Source organism: Thermobia domestica, chromosome 5, assembly GCF_964235325.1.
Source record: "Thermobia domestica chromosome 5, izTheDome1.hap1.1, whole genome shotgun sequence".
Classification (NCBI taxonomy): domain Eukaryota; kingdom Metazoa; phylum Arthropoda; class Insecta; order Zygentoma; family Lepismatidae; genus Thermobia; species Thermobia domestica.
In genome coordinates, this window is record NC_137458.1 from 184566540 (window position 1) to 184586707 (window position 20168).

At 37.4% G+C, this 20168-nt stretch overlaps 1 protein-coding gene across 2 annotated transcripts in view; it reads right to left on the minus strand.

The window, feature by feature from the left end:
* LOC145686316 (uncharacterized) overlaps nucleotides 1-20168 on the minus strand; it is a 245840-nt gene that overhangs the window by 207148 nt on the left and 18524 nt on the right. For both annotated transcript variants that reach the window (XM_081759515.1, XM_081759514.1), the window contains exons 4-5: nucleotides 3105-3243; nucleotides 2422-2580 (exon numbers count right to left, since the gene is read on the minus strand). In XM_081759515.1, coding sequence (XP_081615641.1) covers nucleotides 2422-2580; nucleotides 3105-3243 — 298 coding nt within the window. The remainder of the gene's footprint in view (nucleotides 1-2421; nucleotides 2581-3104; nucleotides 3244-20168) is intronic.

Genomic DNA, 20168 nt, shown 5'->3' on the forward strand with positions numbered 1-20168 from the left:
TTCTTCTTTTACTCATTTAAAAACAAATATTTTATTCATTGCTGGTGCTTTAATATAAAAGTGGTACACGAGTAAATGCTTATTTCTTTTATCGATTCTGTTAATCCGGAGATTTGGTTAAACTGGACGGTAGTGCAGTTTATTTAATTAATATTCTTAATTTTATAAATTATTGAAACAAAGTTAAAATAAACTAAATAAATAAATAAACAATTCATTCTTCTTAATAGTTTAAAGCGATGTATATTTAGTATTTTAAAACACATTTAAGAATAAATTATAATTTATGACATTCGCATTAAATTAAAGTATATATTACACAATTTCTTGCTGTGGATAAAAAAAAACAATAAAAATATAATGTACTCTGAAATATTAAAATATTGGTGTGGTAAATACGTTAAAATCTCTTGTTTCTATTTATTAACTTGAAGTTACACAAAAGGAAGCATCAATCTTTCATTAGCAAGGGGGAAAAAGAAAAGGAGGAAAAAGGAAAGTGACCTCTTAAAGCCACATGTGTAAGTCGTTATTCACGGTGTAAAGGGAACAAAACTATGGCAACGTCCTTGGATACACACTAAGTTACAATGTCACTATTAGGACAGTTCCGATTACCACCCAATAAGAGCTTTCTTGATATTGCGAACATTGTATGTCTCCCACGTTTGGTAAAAGTTGCTCAAGACATTCCGGAGTTTCGCTGGAATATACACCTACACATACATCAAAATATTTAGAGCTGGGTGAGCAACGCCTATGATGCTGCCCTTGTAAATTCAAATTTAGGTGACATAATCGGTCATGTCAAAACATGGCATTAAATGTCATTGCGATTGTAATAGCTTGACGAACCCAAACTATGGATTTGACACTAATCTCAATCACTTGAGACTTTCATCCTTTATCGCCCGCCATGACGATGGGGTTTGAATCGATTGAGTTGATGTTGAGTTTAACGTCCCGTTCAGCAATGAGGCTATATGAGAAGCTGACCTACTAATTAATGTAGAATCCGAACCCCATGAGTTCCCGCTGGGGTCCGAACCCTGGTCTCCCCGCTAAAAGCGTGTACGCTATACTCTTAGCCACTAAGGAGCTTTACGATGGGAGTTGAATTTGGACTTTAACGCAATCGGCGTTGTAATTATTAATATCTGCGACAACGAGAACTATGGATTCGACATTAATATCGATCGCTTTTATTTTACATATATATATATCCCCCTCCAACTTCCAATAGCTTACTCCGACAGTACACTTTTTTAGACTACAAGTACTATATGTAGGAAGTTTGTTTAAAATTACGTCTGTTATGTTGCATTCTGCTCAAAAGTTGATTTCTATGAACTAAAATTAGAAGATATTATTGAAGAATTTACGGCCACGTTCCACTTTACAGAAGAAGGTCATTGTAAAATCTCTTGTACCTAATGTACGTCCGTAGTACTATTTCCTATATACTTGAACACATTATTAGCTTAAGAGATATGTGCATCTAAATATGTAGTTTCCTTAAATACGTGCAAAAACGTAACTTATAACGTACATGTTAGCACTTTTGTTTTCACATGCATTCACATTACCGAAATTCTGTGGCCGTTACTGCTTCTGTACACCGTCATCACATTTAGAAGGCTTCGATACGTTTACTAACCGCGTATCCATAATTTGATTTTGTTTGAAATTCGAAGAGACATGATATTTTGCACCAACGTATACACTACAGCAGGTACGAAATTGTAATATATCAGTGCAAAACGCTGTACAGTAGATGAATTATTAGGTAGACATATAGTTATGAATAGTGGACACATAGGATCAAAATGTGACGTATTAAGACTACAAACCTTTCTCTAAACCGTTTCACTGCAATGGAAATGGAAGTAATAGGGAGAAAAACAACATAGAAAAATCTGAGAAGTGCACAGGTGGGCGCGAAGTTGGAATATTATTGTTTTCACTGTTCTTAACCCCATGCCCCCTTCTTTCTTCTATGATGAAACGTTTTCATGTTTTCATCGGGTCATTTCGTCTCTGGTAGAGCGCTCATCTCAGCGTATGGGTTTCCTGGTTAGATCGCAGCTCCCGCCAAGTGAGCTTTTGATGGACAAACAGATCTGTGTGGGATTTCTCGGGATTCTCCAGTTCCCTCACACTTTCTTCATCCCATCACATTGTTCATGATTATCACCATCACCTAATCACAAAGTATTATCGTTGCACACTCACTGTAAAGAAAATATTTTTGTTCTGATTATGCTTGATCACTGTTTTCTGATCTTCTAAATAATTAGCTTTCTATTCCAGCTTCGGAAGACTTTTCTTAAATTAGAGAAGAGGGAGAAATTAATATAACCTTTGCATAATTTATGTAAAAAAAAAAAAAAAAAAAAAAAAAAAATCAAACAAGACACATACTTGGTTGCTTGAACGGGAATATGGATGCATTCCAGAAGAATGGACAGGATAGTGGGTCATAGCCGTGCGTGCTTCTCTTCGTCGTACTTCTTCCTGTATTTCCTGTATTTTGGCTTCCTGCCTTAACATGTCCCTTGCTGACTGTGATCTTGGTCCGATCTATATTCAAGACGAATTAAATATTTCAATTATCATATACCTTTTTATAAATTCCAACTGATATACTGTACTATACAAATAGCATGTGGATATCTAAAAATCACCAAGAATTTCTACTGCTTTTATAAGGCACTTTTTAACGTAATTTGTAATATACTAACGAAAACTTTAATAGACACCACAGATGAAATTCGGATTTGTTTTATAATCAATTCCTCAAAATTTAATCACCTGCATAAAGTCGCAAGATTTTGATTTAACTTGGTTCAGATTAAATAAACGAGAATGTTAAAAAAAAAAAAAAAAAAAAAATTTAAAGAAACTTTTCTTAGAATTATTAAAAACATAAATTTACAGAAACTTTTCTTAGAATTAATCTCAACTACGAAGAAAAAATCTCGGAGCATTTTTAATTAAAGACATGTGATTTATTACCGGATAGTAATGACAAGACGATTATTTCTTTAAGAGAAATAATGAGAATATATTAACCGTAATTTTCTGTATGTTGCACTGTAACAAACCTGACTGCTTTGAGGACTGTAAGTGTCTTGTTGATGAATGAATGCTGAAGCAGGATGATCCTTTGCGGGCCCTCCTGTAACTTCCATTTGCTTATGTAAAGATGAATGGGATCCCTTTAATCCTTTTTGCTGGAGGTTGCTGAAATGAATATTATATTTGTATCAACATATAACATCAGAAACAATTAAGTCCTCAAATACAATACTTCCAATTTACAATCATATTTCTATTTCATAGAAAACTGTGAACTACCTTTAAGGAATAATTAGAGTTGGTCATTTTAGGGCAACCTGTTATCGCTATCCCTATAATATTGTCTGTCTTCTTTAAAATAAATAAATAAATAAGTAAATAAATAAAAATTAGTGATTGTGTCAACCACACGTTTTACTGTTAGTCTTTTACGATTCCAGTTCGAACTAACTAATATTTGGAACATCAAATCATTTATTTACACCGTTCGAACTATTCAATATAAGGTCGCAAGTATCAAATTAGAAACAATGCTGTAAGGATGATTGCTTTACATATTTGTTGGTCTGCCTGAGCAATTTGGTGAATAAAAGCTAGTCAGACGGGCATGACTTTGGTGGTGTATGGTCTACAGTAGAAATTAAATTATTTCACTGACACATAATAGAACAGGAAACCTTAAAGGTGTTTTTTCTGTCTAGCCACATAATGCAAAATAAACAAGCTCACCCGTATTTGGATGGCTACTACTTCTGCTGCTTATGCATGGAATTAAATAGAAGTGTTCTGAGTCATTCGTGACACTAAAAACCTCAGATAGGATACACTTCGAGATGGCGTATCTGCTGGGGATATCGAATTTGCCTTATGAAATCGATGTTGGGTGTGAGTTCGTGACTTAGCGAGGTCCTAACTACAAGAAAATTATACCAAACTGCGAACTGAGTTTGGAATTAAAAAATTCCTTTCGTCTTTTAAAAGAAAATTAGTTTTCTAGACATTTATTCAAAAGCGTAAACAATAAAACAGAAAGACAGCTTCAGAGATGAAAATAAATTTTGAGTTAAAACGGATTTGTGTTAAAATGTATTTTTCCAACATTTCTTGGAGCGACCATGGACTGAGCTAGTTACAGAAAACTCTGAATGTGTAATGAGGCTTTTAGACCAGTGTCTATCAACCGGTGTGCCGCGAGGAAATCAAAATTATTAATTCTATAGCAACCAAATTGCAAGACATGGAAAAAATGTATATTTGTATTTCACATTACTATCAACCTTTACAATACAAACAAGTACTGGAATTGTAACACATAACTGTACAGTCCGCAGCAATAACCTGCAACATGAGCATGTAAGTTTACTGTTAACCCTTTCCGGATGCTGGCTTTTTGGGCTATTTTTTAGACTTTCAGTCAAGCAGCTACTGCATCGTCACTATTTATCCTAGGATCATGGTTCATACCTCATTCTCTTCAGAATAGAGCTGGCTTTCAAGTGGTATCACTTGCATGCCCATACTATATACCAAGAGAGGGAAAATTGATGTCGAAGGGAAAATTTTGAGGGGGAAATTTTTTGTCCAACTTTGAGCCCCCTGCCCCCCCCCCGTGTGAACATAGAGACCTCTAAAAAATCTGATAAATAGTACTTGGTAAACTAAATGCGTGTACCAAATTTCAAGTTTCTATCTTGAATAGTAAGGGCGGGAGAAATTTTATAAGGAATTCCCACAATGCCCAAAATTACCACAAAACACTATGATCTCAGGGAAAAAATTTCCTGAGACATCCCGAATTACCCTAGTGTCATGTGTCGCCTATATTCTCTTCAGCTTAGAACTGCCTTTCAGGCGGTATAACTCACGTGTCTCTATCATGTATGTAAGGCGGGAAATTTTCGAAGAAAGGGATTTTTTTGGTCTAAAAATCCCTTTTTTCAACTTTTGCCCCTCTGGACCCCCCCTGTTTTTACGAAGAAAACGGAAAAAAATCTGGTAAATACTACTCGGTGGACTGAATGTTTGTGAAAAAATTTCAATCTTCTACGTGAAAAAATAGGCCCGCCAAAAAAAATGTGCCGACCATGCCCCATTTTTACCCTATACAGAAGTATATTTTGATAAAAATTCACTAAGACGGCCCTAATCACCCTAGAATAATAATTCGACCGTCATTCTCTTCAGAATGGAACTGCCGTTTAGACGGTATGACTCACGTGTCTCCATCATGTATGTTTGGCGGGAAAATCACGAAAAACGGGATTTTTTGGGTCTAAAAATCCCTTTTTTCAACTTTTTTCCCCTCTGGACCCCCCATGTTTTAATGCACAGATCTGAAAAAAATCTGATAAGTACTACTAGGTGGGCTGAAAATTTATGCAAAATTTCAATTTTCTAGGTGCAAAAATAAGCCCGCCAAAAAAAAAAACGATCTTTTCCCATTTTTCCCTATATAGAAGTATATTTTTTAAAAAATCCCTGAGACATCTCTAATTACCCTAGGATAATAATTCGACCGTCATTCTCTTCAGAATGGAACTGCCTTTCAGACGGTATGACTCACGTATCCCCATCATGTATGTGAGGCGGGAAAATGACGAAAAACGGGATTTTTGGGGTAAAAATATCCCTTTTTTTAACCCTTTGCCCCTCTGGTTCCCCCCCTGTTTTAACAATGACATCGGAACATAAAATCTGGTAAATACTACTCGGTGGACTGAATGTTTGTGCAAAATTTCTACCTTCTACGTGAAAAAATAAGCCCGCCAAAAAATAATGAACATAGGTTTCATAAGGGAAAATTTATATTTCAAAATTATGATGTCATCACCTCCTATGTCTGGACGCAGGAAGGTGTGAAACCATACGTAATGTCTTCTACAATGCCTCTGGACTTGAAAAACAAAACAAAACAAAACAAAACACAAAAAAAAAACGGACGAAAAAGCTCAAATAGAAGAGAAATAACGCAATGTACCATGAAAAACGCGCATGGTACAAAATGTACCAAAAGATCCCCAAAGGGTTAAACTACGTCTAACAACTCAGGGAATCAGCATAACGTCTAAGTGCCATAAATCACACCAGGAGAAACCTCGGCGTCGTTCCCTGCACACATATTTTGGAGCAAAAGTCTTTGTCGTTTGACAATAAACTTAAATGCTCATGTTGCAGGTTTTTTGCTGCGGACTGTACACGGTGATTATAAATAAGGTTACACTTTCAAATTGCTGTAAAAACGAAGCACTAGTCAGAATGATTTCAAATTTGAACTTAATATACTTGAACAAGCGGGAAACGGTATGGCATATAAAAAATTTTTTGTTCGAATTTTTGTTTTAAATCAACTGGAGGAGATCGCCCACGTTTTGATTGTGTCATTTGGGGTGAGCAATTGTCCAATGAAACAATGGTAACAAGGAAGTTGAAACGTAATTTTCATACTAACCATGCCAATTTAAAAGATAACGCGATGGAGTATTTTAAAAGAATCTTGTCGTAAGAAGCTCACCAAGTCAAAATTTTCATAAAACAAGCTAGTAAATCTGATAAAGCACAAGAAGCAAGCCATGCTGTGGGTAAAATTGATGCTAAAAATAAATAAATAAATGAAACCACATACAACAGCTGAGCTTGTAAGTTTACCTACATGTTCCGAAATTGTAAAAATAATGTTTGTTAAGACATCAAAAAACAAGTAAAGACAGTTCCCATATCAAACAATACTATTGATGCACGCATTCAAGACATATCTAAAAATATTGAATCTCAAACTGTAGAATTACTCCATCAGGTTGATTTTTTTCTATGCAGTTGGACTAATCAACTGACATTACAAATCAAGCACAATTAATTCAAATTGAATTAATTTGTCAAATTCATTCACAATGGAAGCATTATTGAACAGTTTTTTTGTTTTGTAAAGCGCTCTCCCAAGCAATTAAGGGCCAAGATATATTTGATTTAATAAGTGATTATTTTGATGCAGCAAGTTTGTCATGGAAATCTTGTTTGAGTATTTGCACTTTTGGCTTTCCCTCTATGACAGGTTCTGCAAAGGGATTTTTGGCATTAGCAAAGCAAAAGAATACAGAAATAATATTTTCATATTGTTTTCTCCGCTGAAAAGCACTTGTTTCCTGAACTTGCAGAAGTGTTAAATGAAGTGGTAAAAATGGTTAATTACATAAAATAGAAGTCTCTTAAAACAAGATTATTTTCAGATCTATGTTCTGCAATGGATTCTGAATACACTTAGTTGCTTAGTCACACAGAAGTGAAGTGGTTGTCTCGCGGCAACGTATAATCAAGGTTTATGCACTTAAACAACAACTTCTTCTATTCTTTCTGTCAGAAGAAAGTGAATATGCCAATTTACTTAGTGATGATTCTTGGTGCAATAAAATTGCTTTTCATGGCGGCACATTCTAAACATTGAATGCGTTGAACAAAAGTTCGCAGAAAAAAAAAAAACGAAAATATAAGAAACTCAAGTGACAAAATTTGCTCATTTAGGGGAAATGCTCACTTTGTGAGGACAGAATTAGAAAACAAAACAAATATGACATGTTTGTGCTGTAAAATTGACACAAACCTCTCAACACTTATTTCAGACATTGTCTTTTTTGTGTACCAATGTAGAGAAGTGTTTTCATATGTTTCAGTTGACTTCGTTTGACTGGGTGAGGGGCCCTTTGCGCCTTCTGTCCTCCAGTCAGCAGAATTAAATGTCTAGGAAAAACGTGAATTAGTCGATGTGAGGAATGACCGGGGTTTGAAGCTCCAGCGCTACCAGCAAGACATAGCATCATTCTAGATTTCTCTCCAGAGAGAATATCCAGCTATTTCTATAAAGGCTGTGAAAGTTCTCATTCCCTTTTTTACATCCTACTTAAGTGAAGCAGGATTTTCTGCAATGAATACAATCATGTGTAAGAACATAAATCACAACTGTGCACATAGTGTAAAAACATAGATCCGGAACACGATGTGAGGGTATGTTTATCAACTATCCGCCCACAATTGAAGAATATTATTAAAGAACATCTAGCTCAAGTTGCACATTAATTTTGCTTCTTGCACCAACTTGTCTTACTTATTTTTGAGAAATTGTAACCTTCATATACGTATTATTAATAAATAATTGTAACCTTCAATAGACACTACTGAAAATTTTTTACAATACTTATTATTGGACAATTCAAACCTTCATATAATATTTAAAAATTGTAACGTATATAAACATGTTAATAAATCGTGAGTTTCATGGTGTGTAACTTTTCTGTACATTTCTGATGTTGAAAAGAAGTATTTGCTATTATTGTTATGACAAGTATGTTCTTGCGCTTCTTTGTTGTTGCAAACTATATCATAGCTTGCATTTTTAAAATATCATTCAACCCTTTCTACAACACAAGCATGCATACAAATTACCTACATTTGTGTTTTTAAAGTATAAGAGGTTTGATAATTCCTTCGTTATTTAGTCATCCTCCTTCTTAATAAAAGGTTGGCTACAATTTTCGAAAAAGAAAATGTATTTTCATAAACCTGAGTCATATATTTCATCGCAACTATTTTTAAATTAGAATGAAAAATAAGCATAACAATTTACCACGGGGGAAAACCAGTGATCGAGTTTTCTCCTATGTGAAATCGGTAATCACAGAAAAAAATGATTATGGTATTTTATATTTGACCGATTCCATTTCAAATCGTCCAGTCAAACCACAATTGGTCTCCATCACAGTCTCAGATTTCATTTATTTTTTTTTTATATGGGATCTACATACAATATTATTACACCGGTATTTTTTCTTTTTACTGAAAAAAATTTCCTTCGATATATAGCCTTCCAAAATGGTTGCCCTCCTCTCGGATTGCTCGAAAAACTGAAAAACATGTCAAATTAAAAGTTCTGTTGCAGAGAAACGAGTGTACTTAGTAACATAATCGCAATAGCAGGAAGAGTATAAAGTTGTATGTTTCGGTGGAGGGCCAAAATTCGTCTATTGGTCCAATAGGAATCGCGCAATGTTGCAGACTTTGGTGAAATTTTTGCTAACTTCAAACTTTTTTTCTCTGTCCTCACGAGCAATATCAACCATCTGCTTCTAGCATCGAAATCTACTCCATAAGTTTTCTTGAAAATATAAAGGACTTACGTTTCTGATTATTGCATCCCACGTCATAGTATGATGAAAAGCTGAAAATGTCATTAAGACACCATTTTCTCAAAAAAAAAAAAAAAACCTTTTAAAAATGCTTTTTTTTTTTTCACTATTGGAGAAGTACCTCAGTATTTAATATCCGTTAACCATTCATGCGGCTACAGCCCTAACATTAGCAATTAATTATTGAAATCTCGATTTTTGTATTTGAAATGTAAATACAGTAAAACCTGTCTTCAACGGACCCTTTATTAAACGGAAAACTGTCTTAAACGGAAATATTTCACGGTCCCATGAATTTTGGAGAACAAAACGTGTAGGAAGTCCCTTCACTAAGCGGAAACTGTGTTACGCGGACAACGGAAAGAAAAATAAACATTTAACGGAAAATTCTGAGTTCCGGACTACATCGTTTAGAAGATGTTTAGACATTTTGTGAGACATATACATTATACTGTCTGCGATAAAATATTCGTTCGTTTGTTAAATATTTCTGGATAGTGTTTACCTTCCCCAACCACTACTCATATTCACCCCCATAAATTGTCCTTAATCTCCGCAACTTAATCAAGAATCATACGGAATGTCGGAAAGAAGAAAACGAGATAGAGGAAAAAGAGGAATACGATAGCCAGTTCGAAGAAGAGCGTAGAATAAACACATATCAAGATGCTCTCAGAAGTTTAAAGGAACTGCAAAAATTTCCCTTACAGAAAAATGATTCTGATTCACTTAGTATAATTTCTCAGGTTAAAGTGTATGCGGAAAGTCAAGCAGCCAAGCAGCAATGTACACAGAAAACACTGCTTGGCTATTAGAAAAATAAAGAAAACGTGTGCACAGTATATTTTGTATTCATTTTATTTATTTATTTTTGTGTATTTATTCGTAGAAGAAAGAAGTGCTGTAATCGAACAATGTACGTACAACAATATATTTTCTCAGTATGCCCCTTTATAAGCATGTATTAAAAAAAAAGAAAAAGAAAGAAAGGAAAGGTCTACCTCCACTAAGCGGAAACCTGACTTTAACGGAAATTTTTGCAAGTCCCGCTCGATTCCGCTAAAGACAGTTTTCACTGTATTTCCTATGAGCATTTGTGTCCTATACACAAGGCGAATTGAAAGAGAATATGAACATTTTGAGAGATGAATCCTGACATCAAATCCAGTAGGAAAGTCCCTACAAACATGAGTCGAATTCCGCTTCGTTTTCGAGTTACAGGGTTTCCAACTCGGGATAAAATAGGCTCGCGACAATGGAAAATAAAATATATATGTCGCGTTAAATCAGAAACTACAGATGGTGATCAGAAAAATGGAAACACTTGAACGAAATTGCAACTTACCAGATTAATATGGTGTCGGGCCACCTTTCACCTTCAGAACAGCCTTGATGCGACGTGGGATGGAGGCATAGAGGTCGTGAATGGTAGCAAGTGGAATTTTACACCATTCCTCGTCAGGGCATCGGCCAGTTCTGTGAGAGAGGATGGAGGTGGAAATCGTCGCCGGAGTCGTGTTTCCAAGACGGACCACAGATGTTCAATTATGTTGATATCTGGGGATTGAGCGGGCCAAAGGAGGTGTTGAACTTCATCCCAATGTTCCTCAAACCACGCTGCAACAACACCAGCTGTGTAAATGGGTGCATTATCATTCTGGAAGATGGCGTCATTGTCTGGGAAAAACATCCGGACCATAGGATGCAAGTGGTCTCCTAAAATTGCGACATAATCGTTGACAGTGATTGGTCCGCTAAGTGTGACCACAGGACCCAATGAAAACCATGATATGGCAGCCCACAGCATCACCGAGCCGCCGCCATGTTTCACAGTTGGGCGGAGACACTGCAGATCATAAGCTTCTTTGGGCGTTCTCCACACATAAACACGGCCCGTGGTTGGGAATAGGGTGAAGGATGACTCATCCGACCATATCACACGTTTCCAGTCCTCAAACGGTCCAAGTTGCATGGTCGCGGCACCATTTGCGGCGTGCGAAAGCGTTATGGTCCCTGATGAGCGGTTTGGCCCGTGCAACACGACTCCGTAAGTTTATGTCATGTAATTCGCGGCGGATTGTGATTGTCGAAACAGGGTGGGGGAGGTGCTGATTGAGTTCCTCCGTCACTTGCTCCGCAGTGGCACGACGGTTCTGCATGACAATGCGCTTTAATACCCGGCGTGACCTGTCACTCATGATTTTCTTCAGCCCACTGTTCCGCTTCCCCGATATGGTTTTCCCGTGTGTTGTGTAGGCCGTCATCACCTTCGACACTGTCCCACGCGACACACCTAACAGAGTAGCCACTGCCGTCACACTCACTCCACATAACCGCGCACCAACAATTTGCCCTCTTTGAAAATCTGAGAGGTCTCCCATTTTACACTACCTCCGTCTGCTGGAACCACTGGACACTGCTGTTCCACTGCGCCTGACGTAGTATGGAGACCGACCTAACACACCACCACCAGCGGTCCGGCGCTGCGAGCGCCACGACACCACTGCCAACTTATACATCTGACGTGTTGCCAAGTACAGGTGTTTCCATTTTTCTGATCACCATCTGTATGTGTTAAAGGTAGATGAAGTTCAGAAAGTTGATTTGTATCAATATAATAATTTTTATGTGCGTTGCAATTCGGTTGGGAGTGTTGCTAACTTTGTAGAATTTTTACTTGTTTCCAAATGACACTACGTGGTTTTTAATTTGATATTTGGTATTCATTAATGATTGTAAACATCACATGAAGCACAATTTTCCCCACATCACCAGTTTTTGAAAACTTACATGTGTTTCATTAAAAGATTTTATCTCGTGCGTTATTGATAGTTTGCAACATTGAGTGTGAATTTTACTTGATGTTTACCATCATTAGTAAAACCAAAATGTCAAATAAAATCTGCGTCTGTGTAAGTTGTAATAATAATAATAATAATAATAATAATAATAATAATAATAATAATAATAATCAGATTTTTTATTACTATTATTATCTCAGAACCTCTCGTAACTCCACGCATCAAGTTCGAACTTATTCAAGAGGCGAAGTGATATCTGCTAGACAAGTTGTAACGTGTTCAAGAAGTTCTGCTGCAACCACGAAACAGTTCATTACGTGATGCGGTATCGTAACATCGTTTTAATGTTTCTTGGAACCATGAAAATTGTTTTCACTGGTAACATGACATTGTAGTACACCAGTTACAGTGTTTGTGAATAACAATGGAGAAGTCCTGTTACAGTAGAGACCGTATTAAATGAGTTGATTATGCTAAAAGACATAAGAGGATTGTGTACAGAAAGAATTCTTGACAAAAATTTTATCTTGCAGTGAAATATATGGATTGCGTACAGCGCGTCTGCCAAAACGTTGTATTAGGAGAGTATGATTATTTGTGTAAAGGGTGCTTTGAATATTTACCGTGAACAACATGAATGTGAGATATTGGTGACCAAGGAAGAAAGTGTAAATATGCACCAGTAAGATGAAGAATTTGTTCCTCTGAATGTATATTTGGAAACGCATAACTAGACAGTTAACATACTAAACATGAATATGTCGCCATTAAAACGGCCGTTATCGGTGAAACCTAGACTACGGTGAAAGATTCACTTCTTAATTTTTTTGATACTGCCTTTCAAATCACCTTGTGCAAAGGACACAAATAATCATCCTCCCCTAATAGTACGTTTGGGCAGACACGCTCTACTTAAACCATATATTTTACCGCAAGATAAAATTTTTGGCGAGAATTCTTTCTGTAAACAATCCTCTTATGCCTTTTAGCATATTCAACACATTTAATACGGTCCTTACTGTAACAGGAGGTGAGGTGATTTTAGTTTAGCGTACCGTTCAGCAGCGAGGCTATATGAGACGTGGACCTACTGATTAACGTGGAATCCGAACCACATGAGCTCCCGCCGGGAATTGAACCCGGGTCTCCCACGCCAAAGGCGCGTACGCTAACCGCTTAGCCACGAGGGAGCTCTACTGTAACAGGACTTCTCCATTGTTACTCACAAACACTGTAACCACTGGCGCAAATACCGGGCGGGATGAGGGAGAGTGTCCACCCTATCTTGGAACTGAGGGTGACTGTCCCCCCAATAATCCGATTTGAAATGTGGTTTGGAGAGAAATTCGACAATTTTTGTCCGATTGCCATAAAGAAAGTGAGATGAAATTGATGTCCATCAGAATAAGCCTCAAATATGCCTGCTTCCCAACGTTAAAGACAACTCTGATCCTCCACAACATTGTTTTTCAACTTCATCAAAAAATTCTACCGACATACTTCGGGAGGTAAATCCTCTCATACGAAGAAACAAAAAGCTCAGTAAACATGGGTCCGGAAACGCGTTGTTTCGGAAATATAAGGCGCCGAAACCGTGGGAAATGAATCTTCAAATGCATATATTTCCGAAACTATTCAACGTAGAGGGTGCGATTTGAAAACTCACCAGCGAAGTCATACCTGCTCTTGTTAAACATGCATGTTTCATAATCTTGCAATGCCTGCGCAAGGGATTTCCCAAAGGAACACAGGGATTCCCGGATAATCTGCCGAGAGAAGATGGCTCGAAAGGGGTATGAATGGACGACTTCCGCACCTGTTAACAGTACTTCCTTGTACCAAGAGGATAACTCAAACGGATACAAAATGGTGGACACTTGTATACCTGCTGTGTGTGGTTGCATAACCGCCACATACGGATGGTGCCCAATAATGAAGTTCGGAATATGAAGTACTGTGAATATGCAGTCGAAGGTTCGTAGTGAGGCACGTGCGGTGTTGCTACAGCAAAACACATAAAGCAGAGTTATTGAGAGCTGTTGAAACTAGATGCAAACCCGCTATCAAAATGTACATAAATTATCGTGGACAAATGTATGTTAACATATGCAGCATTGTGGAGTATAGTATTAACATATGTAAGAAGCAGCTGACAAATGACCTCCTGGGAACAGCGATAATGTGATTCGCATATTAGTGGCATAGCTGGTGGCGTGAAATGCTGTAAAGCATAACCTCCAGGCACACAAATAAAATACACAAAGCACAAAGACAGAAGAAGACAAGTCAATACAGGAAATGGTGTTTGTAATTCACTTGTACCTTACAACGTCACGAAATCTACTAAAAATGTGAACCATTGATTTCAATGCACAAGATATAGCGTCGAAGCATTTCGTCTCGCACACGAGGAAAAACGTCGTGGTTAACACGAATTCTTGCGGAAGCCTCGACAATGTGGCCCACAAGGTCCAATTCATTCTCCACTGGTGTCTGGTAGAGCAACTCCTTTATGTGTCCCCATAGGTAAAAGTCCATAGGTGTCATATCCGGTGATCTAGGAGGCCATGCTATAGGACTACCATGACCGATCCATCGATTCCCAAACATATCAGAAAGTACATTTTGAACACGCCGCGACCGATGGGGTGGAGCTCCGTCATGCTAGAACCACATTGGTCGCCGGACTACAAGGGGGACATTTTCTAGCAGTTCCGGGAGTACCTCTGAAAGAAAAACACTGTAAGTGTGCATGCTCAGTCGTGGTGGTAATACATAAGGTTCTACTAAGACATTATCCACTATAGCGGCCCACACATTAACTGTGAATCGTTCTTGATAACCTCGGCGAAACATTGTATGCGGATTGTTTGCTGCCCACACATGCCTATTATAAGCATTGTAACATCCGTCACGAGTAAAACTACTCTCATCCGTGAACAAAACATGCCGTGCGAACTGCGGATTCTCCACACACTGTCGCCGCACACGTTTGTGATAGTCTGTAGGACGCAAAACTTGTACTCTTTGAGGATGATATGGATAGAGATGTTCTTCATGTAGGTCGTTCCACACTTGCTGGTGCTGAACATGCAACACATGTCCAACGGCCCGCGTGCTTGTTGAGGGATTTTTTTAAAATTGGTCCAACACATTCTCTTCGAATGCTGGTGTTCTCACTGTTAGTGGCCTTCCTGCATCAGGCCGGGGAATATGTAAGGAACCTGATTCTCGCAGCTGCTGATCAATTGACATAAATGTAGTGTGATGGGGGCACCGTCGTTCTGGAAAACGTTCTCTATACAGTCTTTGTGCCTCCCTTGCATTTCCCAAAGCTGCATCATATGCCAAATGCATATCACTTAATTCTGCCCAAGTAAACTCCATTTCCCACTACAGTGCTTTATAAAGCACAGACAGTAAGCACTGCACACAAGCACAGTCGCTTCCAGAATACACGTCAGTCTTCGGTAGACTAGCTTCTTTAGGTGCTCGTCTGTCATATGGCTCGACTCGAATCCCACTAACAGCATGACTCTGTTAATCAATGTTTATTTTCTCTCTTCTATCATATTTTTCTTTCTATCAGCAGTTTTGGACGTAAGAAAAACGCTATGTACTGTCATTTCAAGGACAATGTCTTTTTGTTGAATATTCTGGACTCAGCTAAAATTATAGTGTGAAACTGAAATACTTCTTACATGTTTTAAGATTTAAAGAAGACCAGAAACAAATTTCCATACACACAGTAAAATTATAATCAATGTTGTTTTTGTTTATAAAGATCGACAATACCCTCCAGAGTTCGACTGCGTGTGCATTTGAATACAGCCTAAATCTGTTTACATTATGAGAGTTAATTACATCCGACGACTAAAGTTCAGACACAAATGCAGGCGATCTTGCGGCCAGAGCGTTTATAGAGGTACCATCTTGGCATTCGACTTGTGAAACTGAAGAAAACCACTCAGAATGGTTGAACAAAGAGTGGCGAATCTAGGCTGGGGTCGGGGGGCCTTGGTCCCCCAATTTTGCTGCGTTACTAGAAAATTACTAATGTTATAAATATCAAAACGCAGTCCAAATTACGTATTTTACATAGCAAAATACTGACACTCCCTCACCCTCCAGTTTTTACTTTCAAGATCGGCTACTGAACACAAGGATCGTACCCGGTTCTCTCTACACTTATTCTACTCTGGTGTGCTAAATTGGAATAGGCGTATATATTTGAGGCTCCAGCAGTTGCATTGTAAGCAAAAATAAACATGAGAAGAGTATGCCGTTATGATTATTATTTTGTAATAACGTCCCCGCCTTATAGACCTAACAAAATTGAAACGAAGACAGTCTTGATGTAACTTTAAATGGAGAAACAAAGACAAGGTATAAAGTATGAAGGTGGTTTATTGTTCTGTTTACATATTTTGGAATCCGTTAATACGAGCGGCTTGGGTACCCGAAGAGAAAACGAAACTGTAGCAGGACTTACATTTAATTTAATGAGCTAAACCAATTCATTTAGATATCACATTCGCGCACTACAGTATCATTCAATTGCACGTTTATAACAATTGTTTATTGTTTGATTGTTTATTTGTTAAGATGTTCAATGTCCCTTTTTCAGCAGCGGCGCTATATGGAGACGGGACCTAAAGTTTCAAATGCGTTCCGATCCATCTCTTGGTTGTTGAGTCCAAAGCTTGGACTGTTACTGGGGACTGACCCCGCGACACGGCGCGTCAACGTGCAACCTTGCTTTCTGTTGCTTCCTTGCTTATCCACGTAACGGTGCAACAACTGAAAGGAACAAGTACCATTGAAATCAGGTAGACGGTTGCAGACTTATTAAGATAATGCATATGTTTTCAACTCACAAATTTCTTATACATTTAATCAGATCATTCATGTAATGTACTTAATATTGGGTCTTGTTCATTAGTGACATTCACTCAGTTCACTAGACATAACGATATTTCTAGCCATTGCTAAACATTACTCATATCTGGAAATGTGCTGACTGTATTCGCTATCGTGCTATTTGGGGTTTTCCCTTGCATTAAGTATTTTCACAATTTCAATCACTCTGCTTCGTGTGTCATGCTGTAGCAACACCGCACGTGCCTCACTACGAACATTCGACTGCATATTCACAGTACTTCATGAATATATGAATATATGAATATATATATATGAATGAATATATATACATGAATGAATATATGAATAAATAAATGTTCATTTCCAGAAAATGGTGAGTATTTGTTTTCATGAGTTACTTAAACTCGAATTTTTGGGTAGTCAAAAACTTACAGTAGGCACTTTCTACTATCTCTGCTTATTTATAAATGTTGCAGTATGTAAATCTGTAATAGGTGCCTTCCATTTCAATTCAGGCAGAGCATGTACCATCACCATCTCAGATATTGTTGAAACTTTTTTTTATAGCAACTAGACATGTTTTTAAGAGACCCATATTTTTTTGTTTTGTCGAAAAAAAATTTCCCGCCAAGTAATGGGCCATCAAAGACGGGGAGTACAATTTATGAATTGTAGAAGACATGGAAAATGGTCAATTTCGGAGCCTCACCATTCGGCTATGGAGACAGGTAGAGTTATAATTCTTGTTGTGGTATGTACATAGGGATATAAATAAACTATATTTTATTATAGTTTGGTTTGCGCATGCGTATTTTTTGTACATAAATTAACAAATGAACGTCAATTTATCTGAAAAGTCGAAGTTTGCGAATTTTTTTCGAGCACTTCCGGTTCGAATTTTAAAATTCTGTTTTCACGGTTGGTAAGACCTAGTTACCCGCTTTCCGAAAAAAATTTTGTATCGCTTCTGTGGTCAACCGTTTTGTCGCAAAAAAATCGAGAAATTGTAAAATTTTCAAAAATCGCCATTTTTGGGCGCCATTTTCTCGAAAACACCATTTTTTAAAATTCCGAAATTTTGTCAGATGGTTCAACTTTACCTGAATAATAAACACACCAAATACCATTCTCGACCAATGCTTCGTGGATTAACTGCAGCCTTTTAAAGTTAGCGAAGTTTCGCTAATTTTTATGTGACAGTTAGCAACACTGGGAACAATAAAAGTGCAATGATTTGATGATGTTTGTGGTTCATATTCATTAAATGAAGAACAAAAGGTTTTCTTGGCTGGTTTTTTATTATTTTGAACAAAGTGGCTCTCTGAAATAGTAAAATGAGCCTCCCACTACTCCTCCGTTTTCTTAAACTGAAGTAATCTGAGGTGGAAATTACGATTACGAAACACACAAATTTTAAGTTTACTTGAAATGGCCATCCAATGAATTCTGATGATCTATAAAAGGCCTAAACTATTACCTCAGTATGATTTGGAATGCTCCAGACAAAGTCTCAATTAAATGCGATGTCATTATAGTGATCGAAAAATGACAAAAAGTTAAAAAAAAAAAAAAAAAATCGAAACGTTTTCTTACGCGTTCCAAAGAAATTTACTGAATTTTTAAATAGAACAATCCCAGCATAAAAATGGGTCACTCGGAATTTTATAGTATTCGACTAAAGTGTGTCAGTCCGCAACCTGAGAGGGAAGTGTGTGTGTGTGTGTATTGTGCAAATTTTAAGTTAGCTGCTACTGCGTTGCTACAAATCAAAGGTGCAACCTGTATTGAAGCTGTCATGAGTGACCTATTTCCTTTAGTAGTATGATCCGTAGAAAATGACAGCTGTCTTCTTCAAGAATGTGGTGAATGTCCTGGAGTGGAAGAAATAAGTGTGGTGTCTTTAATTATTGATCCTGATGAAAATGAAAGTGGTTACGTATGCCATATGGGAGAATAATGATCTCGTTTAAAAAAAAAAAAAAAAAAAAAAAAAAAAAAAAAAAAAAGTGCCACTTTCTGTTTTCGTATCGTACATTGCCGGTTTAACTGTAAGAATTGTAATTCATGACTACATCAAGAAAATCCAAAGAGAATCAGTTGCTACCGAAAACCACTGTATAAAATTTCAAGATACAAATTCTATTTTACTTCATGTGGACTTCGTTGAAAACTGGACTGTTATTCTGCAAAGTGCAATTCAGAGTTATCACCGAAATATGAAACAATTGACAGTTTTGTTGTAATAAACGACGATAAAACACACGATTCGGCTCATATACTCATAGTCATAGACAAGATTCTAAACATACTCGAAGAAAAGCGAAAATATATTTTATAGAAAAAGGTTTGAATACGTGAAAAAAGGTGTCTACAATTTCCCAAACCGTGTCAGTGATTTCTGATGGTGCTGCATCCCACTTTAAAAATCGCTTTCAGATGTTCGAGATGCAGACAGGTCCGATAAAGCAGTGTTTTTGCAGTGAAACCGGCCATGCAAGGGTTTCTGCGACGGTAGTGGGGAAGGGGGGGGCAAAGAATGTGGCAACGCTCTATAGCCTTAGGCTAAAACAGATACACAGTATTAAAACCGCAGAAGAAAAAAATGAAATCTTTAAGTTTTACGTTCCACGGTTATGCCGGTTAGGCTAAAGGAGACGGTGATTATGAGAAATGAATGAAATGGTGGAATGCGGAACGGCACGAGCTGCGATTGAACCAGGGACCCCAAGCACCGGAAGTGAACGCTCTACCACTGAGCCACCGCGTCCCCACTAAAACCGCAGGAGAATTCGTGAGTATAGTGCAAACACAAACTCCGGGTATTACTCTCGTTTTGTTACCTGGAACGGAATTCGACGACTTCCGGAAGAAAAAAGGGAAAGTATGCGACCGGTAACTGGTATTCAACGAAGTTATCTTTGGCTTTCGGAAAATTGCGAAGTTTTTATGGCAGTAACGGGTCACCATGGACTAACTTCATACTTCCCCCAAAATCGAACTTTTGCAATTCAAAGTGTAGATTTAAGAAATCTGCAAAAAGGAACTTTTGTTATATACATATATGTATGATAACCAGTGGTGCGTAGCAGAAATATTATGAATAAATCATGAATTACGTGAAGTTTAAGTGCTGTTTATGCTTCCACATGAACCTTCAGCAGGGTACAGGTTTCCAGAAGAGCATAAGAGAAGTGAAAATAAGTGTTTTGTGACTATCGACAATGTGCTACGCAGG